At 40.3% G+C, this 14,406-nt stretch overlaps 3 protein-coding genes across 3 annotated transcripts; 1 reads left to right on the top strand and 2 right to left on the bottom strand.

The window, feature by feature from the left end:
• Nucleotides 1-668: 668 nt before the first annotated feature.
• hdhd3 (haloacid dehalogenase-like hydrolase domain containing 3) lies at nucleotides 669-3,110 on the bottom strand. The gene is made up of 4 exons (XM_080495131.1): nucleotides 3,031-3,110; nucleotides 2,838-2,936; nucleotides 1,637-1,971; nucleotides 669-1,289 (listed from the first exon to the last, which is right to left on the bottom strand). The coding sequence occupies exons 3-4, from the start codon at nucleotides 1,964-1,966 to the stop codon at nucleotides 894-896; spliced, it is 726 nt and encodes a 241-aa protein (XP_080351257.1). The 5' UTR covers nucleotides 1,967-1,971; nucleotides 2,838-2,936; nucleotides 3,031-3,110; the 3' UTR covers nucleotides 669-893.
• Nucleotides 3,111-3,230: 120 nt separating this feature from the next.
• On the top strand, nucleotides 3,231-6,277 carry trub2 (TruB pseudouridine (psi) synthase family member 2). Its single transcript, XM_080495127.1, has 8 exons — nucleotides 3,231-3,381; nucleotides 3,578-3,712; nucleotides 4,600-4,674; nucleotides 4,790-4,851; nucleotides 4,947-5,028; nucleotides 5,237-5,309; nucleotides 5,476-5,612; nucleotides 5,703-6,277. Exons 1-8 carry the CDS (start codon nucleotides 3,264-3,266, stop codon nucleotides 6,038-6,040), a joined length of 1,020 nt encoding a protein of 339 aa, XP_080351253.1. The 5' UTR covers nucleotides 3,231-3,263; the 3' UTR covers nucleotides 6,041-6,277.
• A 1,662-nt stretch (nucleotides 6,278-7,939) lies between these two features.
• On the bottom strand, nucleotides 7,940-14,167 carry rab44 (RAB44, member RAS oncogene family). The gene is made up of 9 exons (XM_080495122.1): nucleotides 13,412-14,167; nucleotides 12,856-12,929; nucleotides 11,800-11,867; nucleotides 11,549-11,686; nucleotides 11,383-11,464; nucleotides 10,309-10,423; nucleotides 9,609-9,707; nucleotides 9,441-9,517; nucleotides 7,940-9,365 (listed from the first exon to the last, which is right to left on the bottom strand). Exons 1-9 carry the CDS (start codon nucleotides 14,108-14,110, stop codon nucleotides 9,278-9,280), a joined length of 1,440 nt encoding a protein of 479 aa, XP_080351248.1. The 5' UTR covers nucleotides 14,111-14,167; the 3' UTR covers nucleotides 7,940-9,277.
• Between the last annotated feature and the right edge of the window lie 239 nt (nucleotides 14,168-14,406).

The raw sequence follows: 14,406 nt of genomic DNA, 5'->3' as shown, positions 1-14,406 counted from the left end.
TTTCTGTAAATAAAATGTTCTTATAAGAGGAAAGAGAAAGTAATTTCTGAATTTTCCCTAAAATTTAAAAGTTTCCATAAACTAAATAGTTTATTACAAATACATGTTTGCCCATCATCTAATCCTAATACTTCCCCAGTTCTACTCCAGCTAAAGAGACATGTTTCACAATTTTTTTTTATAACAGCTAGAAGATTTGAGGGATTTGGAAATAGTACAAATAATTTGAAAACTGATTATTAAAAAGGCATTTTAATTAAATGCACCTTTTCGTATATATTTTATCTGCCTCCAGTCTTTCTCTATTACACATACAGTGACATTAAATGAATCACCTTCCTATTCTGAGTATCAAATACAAACATGTCTTCAATGTGTAGTTCATCCAAATATATTAATCGGCAAAGTCTTCAACGTAATCAGAGACGTAATGCTTTAAATGACTTCGATAAGGATTCTTCTCAAGCTGGAGAAATCCATTCCTTAATTTCTTCACAATTTCTTGTATTTTTTTGTCACGTTTTGGTCAGTAAATAAGCAGATAACTACACCTGCCCAGCGGGTGAATCATTCTGGCTTTTATTATATCAACTATTTCTTGTTTATACTGTGTTCTGAGTAGTTTACATTTTATTTTCAATAATTCTTAAAAGTTTGTTATTCCCACTTTAATCACAACATAATTGTTTGACAATTACACGGTGTGCATACAATTTACACATTACAACAATATATTAATTTGTCATTACTCATGACTATCAGGACTTATCACTCCATTCCCATCACAAGTATTTAACCTGTTATGAGAGTGAGGATGTTGTTCAGGAGGCTCAAGTCAACACGGCTTCATGCCTCACATTCTCAAGGATTCCCACTTTCCCGACTGCGTGCCGTTAGTCCAGATGCTCCTGAAGCCGCGACGGCAGCTCCTCCAGTGAGCGAAGGCGACGCTCTGCCGGGATGTCAGCTTGGCTATGCTTGTTATGTCTGTCTATGAGGAGTCCGTGGATTCCCACAGACTGAGAGGCGAGGTAATCCTTCACATAGTGGTCACCAACATGGACCACGCTGCCTGCCGGTACGCCGCACGTCTGCAATGCCTTTTCGAAGATGGCTGGACTTGGCTTCGCCACATGGGCTTCTTCCGACGTTATTAAAAAGCTGAAGTAGGACCGCAGCTCGCAGGCATGTAAAATCTGTTCAAGACGGGCATCAAAGTTCGATACCACACCCAGTTTCAAACCAAGAGAGGAACAACTCTCCAGGGCCTTCTTCGAGTCTGGAAATACCTGAAACCAAGAAAAACATTCAGTGTATCCTTGTGTGGCCATGATTAATTGGAGCTGGCATCAGGAGAAACATTCAAACCGCTTTACACTGTTGCACTGCATCATTGAGACAAATGCTTTAACGACCCAAAAGAAATCATGACAAACACTATTTCATCCACCTTCTATATTTCCCTCATTAAAGCAAAGTTTGTTGAACACAAAAAAACCCAACTCCATTTTAACTATGAGAAATATTGCAATGAAGTACCGTCATGTGAGTGTACACACTCTTGGAACAACTAAAATGTTAAAACTAGTTAATGGATTAATCCATAATCTATATGAATGTATCAATAGTTATTTACCTCCCAATTGTCTGCAGTGCAAAAGTTGTGGTAGAGATTATTTGCCACTGTATTCTGCAGAGCTGGGTCCTCCACCCTGCACCGGGTAAGAGTGTCTCGCACCACCTTCGTCCACCAAGTTTCTCCATTCAGGCCCTGAGCAATGCCATAGTTGGGGTATCCTCTGGAATACTGTTGATAAACCTGCCGGAACGCAGCGTCGACCTCCACAGGACTGAGGTGCAAGCCCACACGCCGAGCCTCCTTGCAGTACTGCTCACCCACAGATACACGCACCTTCAGCAGGGTGTCTTTGATGTCCCACAACACCCAGCGCAACGAAGACCGCATCACACCTGCAACCAACACAAGACAAATAGACTTCAGACCTTTCCTGGCCGGGCTGGTTGTTACAGAGCTACACAGACAATCTCCAGTGCATACATTTTTTTATTTAACTGGAGGATAAATGAAACTAATAACACATCCAAGCCTGCATCCAAACCAGTTATTTGGTTATTAATTATATCCATCCTTTCCATGCACAATGAGTAGTGAACCACAAACAATGTGCAGTATCAGTGTTACAGATAATATCACCTTTAGCTCTCCAAGGACCAGAAACACACGTGCCTTTTAAAATACTGAAAAGCAGAACTGGATTTGTATTGCAGACATTTATAATGCAATTTTATTACTGGAGAAATAGAACATTTCAGATATCTCCTATTGTGGGGTCTCTTCCAGTTTAATAGCGAACACCAAGCAAACCAAAAGAAAACTAGAGGTTTGCAAGTGTGGATGCTGAAGGCTGAGCTGTAATGCTTCTTGTTTTGGATGCTGCCATAAGCTGAATGAAATAATAAGCGGCTGATCTCCTCTGATTTGTTTTGATCTCAGATAACAACAACAATAATAAATATTTGGATCACCGCCTTCAGCATTCACACAACAAAGTGAAGCTCAAGAAATTATTCAGTAAAATAGCTCACAGCTGACAGAGTAACTACATGACGTCATTCAACTATTTCGTAGCATCACCGTTGCCATAGTTGCAAAGAGTGACCACGCAGTCCATTGATAGATTTACCAACTTCAGTAAAACTACAATGTCCTTGTACTTCCAGTAACTACCGCAACTATCTCTCCTTGACACCCTTTCTGACAGCACATGTATGCTAGAGCTCACAACCAAAGCATCAAATTAAAGTTCCAACGTTACCAAAGGTCAAGCCTTCTCAAACGTCAACCCAGTTAGCTCAGTTGGCTAAACTTAGCCGGATTCTTCTTCGTGGGTTCGTTCCGTCACCGCTGCAGTCGCCTTCGATTGGTGACATACAGTGTTATTTTTCCTGTCTTCAAGAATGAATGTATGATCATTTTAATTCATTTAACCCATTATTGCGTAAGCATACTTAAATAGGAGTCTTGTTTTTTGTGACGACCACTCAAGATATCGGTGTTGATTCATCCAGTCCAGCAGGGGGCAGCTTCCTCGAAAAGGAGCATGACAACATCCGGTGTCCTTTTGTGCGCATGCTCGCTTGCTCATGTGCGAAAAGTCAACTGGGAAATCCACCAGAGCAAACAGCATAAACAACGGAGTTAAGTTCCTCTAATCTATGTTTTCAGAAAACTGGGACACACGATGGCGACTCCAGCTATCCGGATGTTCCGGAGGTTAGAAGGACTGTTCTGTGTCTACAAGCCCCCCGGAGTGCACTGGAAACTCGTACGGGACACAATCGAGACGAATCTTCTCAAAGGTGACAGTGACACAGCCTTTATAAGCTTTAAAATAGAGCCTTTAAACCTAACACAACGCATTTCCACACTGCTTAACAGCGAAGAATGTTGCAGCTTAAGCTGCACTCAGAATTGTCGTTAATGTTGTTTTTTTTTTTTAAACTCTTGTAGTACGTTTACATGTTGGCTCCTTATTCTTAAAATATTTCCTTCTAGGTCTGAATGCTACGCCTCCCCGGGCTCTACCACATGAGGTGCGTTTCTTGGCTCAGCCCAGCTGTGATCCTGAAGCTCCCAAAGGACTCACCCTGACTGCAGCCTCAGTGCCTGCACTGTCCAAACACCCCCTGGGTATGTATGTGTTCAACGAGCTTCATCTCCTCGGCCAAATCCTTACTGCTCATCCATTTACATCACCACATACATGAAACGTTTACTTCAGGACTGCTCTCGATACTGATTGGAATGGTTATTATGGACATTGTGCTATCAAAAGTCATTGGGTTTGTTCAAATGCACTTGTTACATCACCTATCGTTGTCTCATTATTCAAGTCAGAGGTTCCAAACCTTTTTCTTGAGGGAACCCGAATGTGACCCTCCATGTGCCGCTTCAGCTTGGAGTTTCAACATTACCTTATTAGCTCAGAGAGTGCAGGTAATGGGATGAATCACTGGAAATTAAGACTGGTGGGGCTCGGCCAACAATCTGTCATCTATGGCTGAGACAGGATGACAGAATTTTGTATTGAGACAAGTAGGGAATAGTAATAGCAATTGTATTTTTCATTTCGCCATTGGGCGAGATCTTGAGGGTCTTGACCTACAAATAATTTGTAATTCTTTTGTCAATACAGATGGATGGGATTTTGTGAGTGGTTACAAATGGAGACAAACAGATGTTGGTTATTTAAATAGACTTAGACAAAAAAAGACACAATCACAGTAAGGCTATAACACCCCCCCCCAAAAAAAAAAAAAATCAATACTATCAATAATAATATGTTTGGACTCTGTGAAAACCGTCTCCAAAAAAATCAATAAAATAGGGCAACACCTGTCAAACCCCAAAAAGAATATATGCATTACTACCTTCTAGCATCTTCAGAAATCGTGTTTTATCCAATAATAAGATCTATTCTGCCCTCACTGCAAGAGTGTAGTTTGAAGTAACTGAACTAAAGTAATCAGTAGATGGTAGTTATATATGATTAAAGTGTGTACACTTGTGTGTTGTAGTAACAGGACCTGAATTTCAGCATATCCGAGTTGGCGTTGGACATCGCCTTGACGCTTCCTCCTCCGGTGTTCTGGGTATATTTTTACTGCTTACACAAACGAGTAGAATCATTTATTTAATCTATAAATTTCTTCAGGTATATGTATATATATATATATGTTTATTTTTTACACCTTTTTAAAATTTCAGTATTGGCTGTTGGGAGTGGAAACAAAGCCTTGAATGAGTTCTACCAAACACAAGTCACAAGGGTAATTTATAATTTCAGCTGACTTCACTTCAGACATATAATGATATAATGCCAACGAAAACATTATCATCTGATTTACCGTCTCATTTGTTCCAGGATTATACGCTGGAGGGCGAATTTGGGACTGCGTCGCGCAATTTCTCTCACACCGGCCAAGTTGTTGAGAGATCCACTTACGGTATGCACCCTCATCTGTTCCATCAATGAAGTTTAGTTTGAAGTTTGTCAGTCTGTTGTCAAAATTAAAAGGCTTTCAACTTAGTATTTATGAAGCGTTCTACGATCCCAGTCATTTACCGACCTTATCTAGGGCACTGTGTGTTTCTAAATGTTTCATGTGCAATCGAAGCCATTTGCTCTAAAAACCTAGTTTTCTTCTCTACAAGATCACATTACACTGGAGAAGCTGGAGAGAGTACTCGCGATGCTGCAGGGAGCCAATCAGAAGGCTTTGCTAAGGTAAGCCGGCTTAATGTAATATTCATTATACTTCTGTAATTAAAAGTGTTTTTTTTCATTGTGGAATAAAACCCCTCTTCCATGTCGGCCATCAGTAGTGCAGTTATATGTTGAAATGCTTTATCACTGACAGTAGATGTGTTTGGTTTTTTTTTGTTCTCTGTAGTTATTCCAATGTGGACATGAACTCGCAGGAAGCCTATGAGATGGCCGTTCAGGGTTTGCTTCAGCCCCAGGGGAAATCACCGCCTATCATGACAGGCTTACGTTGTATTCATTTCCAGCCACCCAACTTTACTTTAGGTAAATCCCTTACAGTTGAGTCCGTGTCGCCCGTCGTTACATAAATTAAAACTACCGATTCCATTTTCACGCGTGTCGTTTTTTCCACAGAGGTGCAATGCATAAACGAAACTCAGAAATACCTGCGTACGGTTGTGCACGAGATCGGACTTGAGCTGCGCAGCACGGCGGTGTGTAAAGGAGTGAGACGCGTCCGAGACGGACCGTTCACCCTGCAGGACGCTTTGACCCGCTACCACTGGACCGCTGCGGACGTCAGGCGGGCAATATACCAGCACCACGCGACGAAGAAAAACAAGAAGCAATCCCAGTCACCCGTTAGGGAACCAGTGGCACAGACATGTGAAGACGGAGAGGCAGGCATTCCGCCGGGAGAAGCTTTTGAAGAAGCAGCGTTGGGTAGAAGTGTTTCTGAGAAAAGTAGTTAATGCAAGATAATGGTAAAATATGTTTGCAAAACCAAAAAGTTCAAGTGAATTTACCATGATGTTATTTTGAGTTGTTTCGATAAGAAGTTTCTCATCATCAGAGCAGCATGTGTCTAATACATGTGTATAGTTCAATATATTTCAGGGTTGTTGTTATTTTTTTTAAATATTAACTTATTATTTTTATGATCACAATTCTTTTGAAATCCATGACTGAGTAAAATATTACACCCGTGATTGTGATGGAATTTTGTTCTATATTTAAAAAAAAATTTTACTGTCTGCGAACCCGTATCATTCTTCTGTCAACTTCTCCAGAACAAAAGTTGGAGTTTGATTTGTTCACACTGTGTACAACACAAGAAATGATGCGCTTGATTTTCAGCTCAACGACTCCCCCGAGTGGCGAAAGGTCATTATGATCTTTACATTCGTAATGTTGGTGTAACGGTGTTTTGTTAGAACATTTCCACAAGATAAGGATTTGAGCCGCCGTTGAGTTTCTCAATAAATCGAAGAACAGCCAATTTTCATCACTGTAACAAAAAATACTGGAGAACATTTCACCGCTTCAGATTCATCCTTCAAGGCCGCGTTATCCTGTGCAGGGTCTCGGGTTTGCTGACTATGGGTGAATTTAAAAAACAAAATGTAAAGCCTTTATTCTGAATTAATCCATCTATTTTATATTCTGATTAATTCAATTTCAGATTGCAGAAGCTGGAGTTTATCCCACCTGCTTCTGGCCAAAAGCAGAAAACACCCTGGAGAAGTTGTGCTTCCATCACAACATAAACACAAAGAGACAGACAATACCACACACAAGCGTTCATATTTTGATTGGCAGGAAACTGAAATACCCAGAAAACTGACACATGGACTTGATCCGGGGACCTTCAGTGGCAGGCCTGCTGACTGCAATAATCTTAATATACAATTTATGTTGAATTGAAATCTTATTTTCAGTTTTTATGTGTACTACTTCTAAAAGACAGAATGTGTATTATTAATTATTGATGTGCTTTTGGCTTTTACTTGAGTCATGTACAACCTCAAACATCAAACAATGCCTTCAAACTTTTGCATCTGGAAACAGCAATTCATGTGTGACACAATATTTAAAACTGGGTGTGAGTTATGTACAAAAAAAAAAACCCCATAAGAAACAGGATCATTTGTATAACATACCGACTTTCAGTGGAATGATGCTCAGTGGTGTGCTGGTTCAACTCTAGGTGTGGCATGAAAGGGCCTTTCTGTGTGGAGTTGGCATTTTCTCAGGCGCTTCAGTTTTCCTACAGTGAAAAGACATTTGAGGCAAACTGAGGAATTTAAATTATTTGTAGGCCTTGATGTGAATGTGTGTGGTTGTCTTCTCTCTCTCTGTTTTTATTGTGACGGACTGACAGCCAGGTCTGCTCCAGTGTCCTCTGATACCAAGGGGTGGATAAAGTCACATAAACGATGAACGGATGAGTTTAACGTTTGTTAATCTCGTGACTATCATGAAAAAACCAAAACAGTCAATTGAGATACATGCACCAAGATGTGCATTAAAACCCGGTGAAAATCAGTCATTGATCAAACCTGACGCCCGGTTTTCTGTCCAAATCATCTGAACAACCTAAGAGCAAAGTTTCCATGAGTAGGCAAACGTGTCTTGGATGGTCAGTCCTGGTTCATAGTATGAGATTCAAAGTTACTGCTGCTGTCTGGATGCTGCCCTATCCTTGTTTATGTGAACAAGGTTATCGCAGTGGCGCCGTTGTCGTCATGCTCCTCATGCCGTTGATGAACTTATTATTCCTCAGGCAACAAAGTTTTCTCTGTCAGTTGAGAAGCACAATTCCCACAAGGTCACAAATCAAGCGTGCAAGCAAACAAATAGTCATTCAGGAGGTTTATTAAGCATGATACATATAGACATTTGAATAATCACATTAAAGACTCATCTCAGTGGGAAATAAACAGTAACTTTTGGGGAAAAAAACCCCCAAAACAAACAAATTTTACTTGTAAAGCTGTTAATTTTTCTAGCACTGTGTAGAATATTATTCATGATCCTCTGGTAGCTGTGGCAACTGCCTGGAGGAGAACAAGCAATATATTGTTCACAGATCAGTAACACATTATGATATATTGAATCGAGATTTGAGCAAGACACAAAAAAACATTTGGTCATAATTTTAAATCTTAAAATCTTAAATATTTGACACACCAACACAAATAAAGCTTAACTTCTCATGTCATTTTTTTTGTCATTCTTAATAAACACAACACAACAACTATGGCATATTTTTGTGTTTTCAATATTTTCAGCTCTCAATTTAAATTTGAAGAACTTTATTCACATTTTTGATTTTATTTTTTTTTTACCTCTCATTGTGAAGGGTGATACAAGGGTTAAATATTGCCTGGAATTAAAAAGTCTGTGTGGAAAATTTTCATTATTTATGGCTTCAAAAAAATGTGCTTGAATTCAAAAAGATGTTTTGAAATCAGGTCGACACATCTCATTCAACACGAATGACCTACAAAGTGCAAAAACAGGCCGTCATTGTATCTGTTATGTGTTTTATGGGTCCTATGCTGTCATAGATAAATCCGCTCCAATCATTTAAAGCTCTGCACTAACTCAGTATGAAAAGTGCTTTTTCAAGGTAAATGGGAAAACAAACCAGTGTGCATGTAAATATATGAAGCGTTTAAAGCAAAACTCACATGTTTTGTCATTATCTGCAGAAATCATACAAACACAAGAAGTACTTTCTTTCAGTGTGTCTCAGAGCTACGTTTTTACTAGGCCATCATTGGTAGTTGAGAAGAAACAGGAAGGCGAACTAAAATAGTCTCTTGCACAATTCATGCTAAAAGAGGCTTGTTCAGGTTTGTGGCCTCTCAGTGAATTTACTCTTGTCTTCTAAGAGAGCAGCTGCAGCTCATGAAAACTGTAAAGCGTTGCAAAATGAATGTGCTCTGACAGTGCAATTAAAGTCGATATCAACTGAAACAGCCGTCACAGACTCTGATAATATACTGCATGTACATAATAAAGAAAATAAAAAATTGCACATAATTGTTTGGATGACGTAAATTAATGGTCATTGGAAAAAAAAACTGTCTAAGTAGAGATAAATTATATACATTTTGACAATTACAATCAAGCACAACCACTACAGTCTCTCCAGTACTCAATTTCACCATTTGCCTAATTTGTTTTTAGACAAATGCACCTTTTCAGCAACATCTTGATCCTTTTTTCTTCTCAGGTTCTTTGTGTAACACTGTGATTTCCCTTCTTGAGCCAGACGTTTGACTCAGCATCCTGATAAGAACACAACAATATAGTCAGATGTAAGGACAGGTGACACAAATAAGTTAAAGTAAACCAGTGCCTCACCTTGCCACGCTTTCCAAAGACTGAATTACATTGTCACCTGTGGCAGCGCTGCATTCCATAAATCCAAAGTTACATTCCTGTTGAGGTGAAAAGCAGCCATTAAGTGTGGGCGTTCAGTAATTGAAAGGATATCATCTGTGAGGACGTGGCAGTGAGAGGCGATAGTACCTTAGCGAGAAGCTCTCCCTGTTGAGTTTGAACTTTTCGTTCTGCACAGTCGATCTTGTTCCCGAGGAGTAAAACAACCACATTTTCTGCACTAGATTCCTAAAAAAAATAAAAAATAAAAAATAAATCATTATCTGTCCATACGCAAAGCTGTTGCAGTGGTGTAGTGGTCAGCACTCTCTCCTTGTAGAATGTAAATGGTTCACGTTTAGGTTGGTGGAGGTCTGTGTGTGTGTGTGGTGTTTTTTTTTTTTTACAGGGACTCTGGTTTTTCTCCACAGTCCAAAAAAAAAGGAAAGTTAACTGGTGACTTTAATTCCCCCTCGGTATGAGTGTTAGTGTGTGTTTGGTCGTCTGTCTCTGTGTGTTTGCCCAGTGATGGACTGGTGACCTCGTCCAGGACAAACCCCCGCATTCACCCATAGTCAGATATAACAGATAGTCAAATAACGTGAATGGAAGAAGGTAAAAACATGGTAATATGAACTTATTTCTTGGTAAATGGCATGATTCGACTCCACACTGCTGTTTTTGTCTCATGAAATCTTGAAGGTTTGAAAACTGGTGAGTTATTACAGGGGGAAACACAAACAGGAAACTCCACAATGCCTCAATTTGTGAATAAAACTTTAGAATCTGATATAAATACAATATATAGAAAAGGTAGCGGAGAATTACTGAAACTTAAAGAGCATGTTACCTGAATACAATTGGCCCAGTAGCTGATGGAAGAGAAACTCTGAGGAGAAGAGATGTCGTACATCAAGAGAAATGCCTGGGCTCTGTGAAATACTTGTCTGGTGATGCTGCGAAACCTTTGAAGACAGTTGAGAAAGGTATAAGAAACTGTCAAGAGGCAGGGCAACATCTTTTGTCACATTCATTCAATACCGAGAATTACATTTTTTTGTTCTGTTGTAAAGAGTAAAAAAACTTTCCTAAAGCTATATTTTACATCATTCCAGGCATCTGTTCTGAAAAATAGTAATGAAAGTCGAACCATTAGTGGCTACCACAATGTGTAGGTGATGAAACACTAAAAGTTTAAATGTGTGGTTTCTAGCTCTGCTGGTCGCTTTCCGCTGTATTATCCACACCCGTCAAGGACCAGTCGAACATCTGTCCTGAAATTCCTCCAACGTGTTACGGGTCACGTCTGGTCGTTGGCAGCTATGACTGTGGGCACACTATATCCTCTGCTGCTGCTCGAATAACCCCGGCAAACACAACACTGCACACAGGCATGCCAAAACCAGTTCTGAAACACGTCGTATCCTGGCCCGAGGGGAGAGATGTGTTCGGGCAAACTGCTACATTATCTGTGTCTACAATAGAAGGTACATAGAGGATGTTGCTTATGTAACCGTTGCATCAGACGATCTGGGCTTAAATACCAGAGGACTTTCACAAGGGGTGTCAGGAGCCTTCTGGCTTCTGAAACAACTTGTCCCTGCCGCCACCCAAAAGCAAATTGTAGCTTTCGGAGAAAAAAAAAAACAAGAAACAAAGCCACTTCTGAGAAAAGAAGGTAGACGGTGTACATGACACAACATTCTGGCCTTAATTAAACCACAGACAGCACTCTGTGCTTGGGGTTGTTAGTTCCCTCTCTGAGTCTCACAGTTTGGCCGCGCCCAATAAAGTTAGATTTCCTTTTCAAAGACACTGGGAAAAATTACAATCTCACTTAGGTGAAACTAGCAAAAAAACAACAACAATTATTTACTACGTGTGACTCAATAACAACCTGCAAAGAGAAAGTGCAAATGCATACCTTTCTTGACCTGCCGTGTCCCACACGTGGAGTACCACTGGTTTCCCATCCACCACCACTGTCCACATGCAGGAATCCATGCCTGCAAATCATATTCAAATAAAAGCAGCGTGTTCATTTGCACATGTTTATAGGCAAAATAATACGATACAGATCTGGTTCTTACCAACAGAGGCGGGGAGGGTTAATGAAAACTTTCCACTCTGCGCTCTCTTCATGAATGAGGTCTTTCCCACGCCGCTATCTCCAATCATCACCACATTGTAGCCATTTGATCTGAGCTCCTCTCCTCTGGGATCACCAACTGAAATCAGAAACACTCTCCAGTCACCGTCTTGCAATACTCTGGTATTATTAGTCTCCAGCCAGCTGCACTCTGCATTCCACACTGTGTTGATATGATTTCCATCTATTTACCTAAAGACGTTCCACTTTCCTGATTCAGAGTGACGTCAGCATGACGAGGTTGGGACGGGGTCTCCTCGCTGTGAAGAAGACAATCGAATATGCTTCCAATTACACGCGATAGACACAGCATATTCTGTATATCTGATTTGGCTCAGTCACTCAAATTGTGTTTACAAGGATACAATCAATTGATTTGTCAATGAAAGTAATATCACTTGTGAGTGTAAAAATTAGATTTTGAATTAAAAAAAAAAAAAAGATTCATAGTGCTGTCTTATGATTGCCTTCTATCCATTTTTCAGCTCTCCATTAGGTTATTGTTTTTGTTTCACTGTGAAGGCTCTGGTACAAATGTGCTTCTTGTTCTGGAATTCGAAGCATCTCTGCAGCATTCACAGCGTTGCTTTCTCTAAAAACTTCTAATTAGGCTGCAGGAAGTTGACAAGATCAACAAACTGCAAACCGCTGGCGTCACTGCCTGCATCAAGAACTATCTGTTCAGACTGCACAGAGGTAATGCCACATAATGCACCTTTTATACTCTGTCAATGAAGATTAGTGTGGCTGTATGGCTTGCATGAATCAGAGGCTTAAGCTCTTAGACAGATGACTCATATACGTCAAGGAAACACTTTAGTTCTCTTCTTCGGGTGGATGGAAATCAAGTCTCTCTCCAGAAGGCTTTAACATGAAGAGTCATTTTGTACAAGTTGTAGTAGATCTTCACATGCATTAGTTCACTGAGATGAAAGAACACAAAGCTGTACTGGGTATCTCGTCTCTGCCTCAGATCCTTTTGATTCTATTAATGCGATGTCTTTTGTAAGCACTGAGGCCACATTTGGTTGTTACTCACTTCACAGTGTCCGACCAGCACAACATACCACTTAATTAGTTTACAATAGAGCTGTGCTTTTTAATGAACCCTCTCCATGCCTGTGTGAATGAAGGTTGTTCTTGTTATTCTGTGCAGGCACACCAGGATTATATGAAGTCAAGATAAATATGTCGCGGAGCAACATAATGCACGACGTGTTGTTTTTCTCTCCGGTGACACCGTCTTACCTCACTGGCCTTAAGGAGACGCTCGCCTTTATGCCGGTGAAGCTGGGTGACGCTTTCTTCTGCCTTCCATCACCCTGAAGAGACAAAAATTATAGAGGAATGAGATTTAATTTTACAATTATATTTTAGACATACATCTTTCACTTCTATTTATTGTTTGATATGACAATAGTTTGTATTGTTGGTAACTACATGAACTTCATGGTATCTTATTCATCACTTTCAAATGAAGTCAGGTACATGTCTTAGTTCTTCTTTCTCACATGTGAAATGCAGCCACATGTTCCTTATTTCAGTTCATTGTGACACTTTATTCTTGCAACAAACATTTGCAGTGTTACTTGTGGTGATGTGAAGTACAACACAACATAGTCAAGCAGTGTGAGAAGACATCACATCACCAAAAATACACACCAATATCACACCCAAATGATGCAACAAATATAGCTTACGAAGATCTTGCCACAAGTATTCAGCCAGGAAAATAGAAAAAAATTAGAATATCAACAAGAAATATGAATATAATTGCCTTAAAAGGGAATGCTTTGCTGCTTACCTCTGGTATTTCATCTTGACTCGATGGCTCTTCACTTTGCTCTTCAGCCGCCGTGTTTTCACAATCTTCTGTGACGTGGCCAACTTGCCTCTCGTCTTCTGCGTCTATGACTGTTTGATCTGTCTGGTTTTGATGTCCACGTGACTTTCGATGAGACCCCATTTTTCTTCTCCTCCCTCCAGATGGCAGCTCAGACATGGTAGCAGAGGTGGATGGAGAGACACCGGAAACAAACAACTGATGCTCTGTTTCTACTGGTCGGCTTTGAGGAGCTGTTTGCTGAGCCAGGGCCTCCAACTGAGATACATTAATATGAGTGCGTTCCACTGTTTCAAAAATGTTCTCCTCTTTGTCTTTAGATTGATGGTCTCTGTTTTCACTGTGAAGCTGCAGCTCTTGTTCTTCAAATCCAGTTGCAGTCATTGCTGCTACATCACTGTTCGGTGTTTCAGGCTCTGTTGCCTCATTCTCTTCCTCCTGCTTTTGATGCAACTCTTGTCTTCTGGTTTGAAAACCAAGATTTCTGCGAGTGGAGCCCATTTTTCTTCGTCTGTTGGTTGTAGTTTTCACATTGACGTTTGTGCTTTCAAGGCCTTCATCATTTGTATTTTCTTGATCATCCTCTTGGTCTTGTGTTACGTCAACACTCTCTGGTTTGTCCTCACTGTGTGTGACCTGTGTCGTCTCACGAGGAAGCATTAAACTCCCCTTTGCTTCGGCAGCATTTTCAGCATTTGTTGTTTCTTGTCCATTTCTTTCTGAGGTTATTTGAATCTCATCGCTTGTAAAATTGTGCGTCCCTGGCAGCTGTACAGTAACATTTATTCCCATTTCACCTCCTCTTACATCACCATCATTAACAGGACTGACAATGCTCACATTGTGAGCGGCAGACTGCTGAGGAAAGAGATCCAATAAATCATTTATGTCTGCTATCACATTACTATCGGTGCTCTGAACATCAGGACTGCTGCCTTGCTGCTCAGGATCCTCAC

The sequence above is a fragment of the Blennius ocellaris genome, assembly GCF_963422515.1.
Source record: "Blennius ocellaris genome assembly, chromosome: 4".
Taxonomy (NCBI): Eukaryota; Metazoa; Chordata; class Actinopteri; order Blenniiformes; family Blenniidae; genus Blennius; species Blennius ocellaris.
This window is presented reverse-complemented; position numbering and strand designations above follow the sequence as displayed.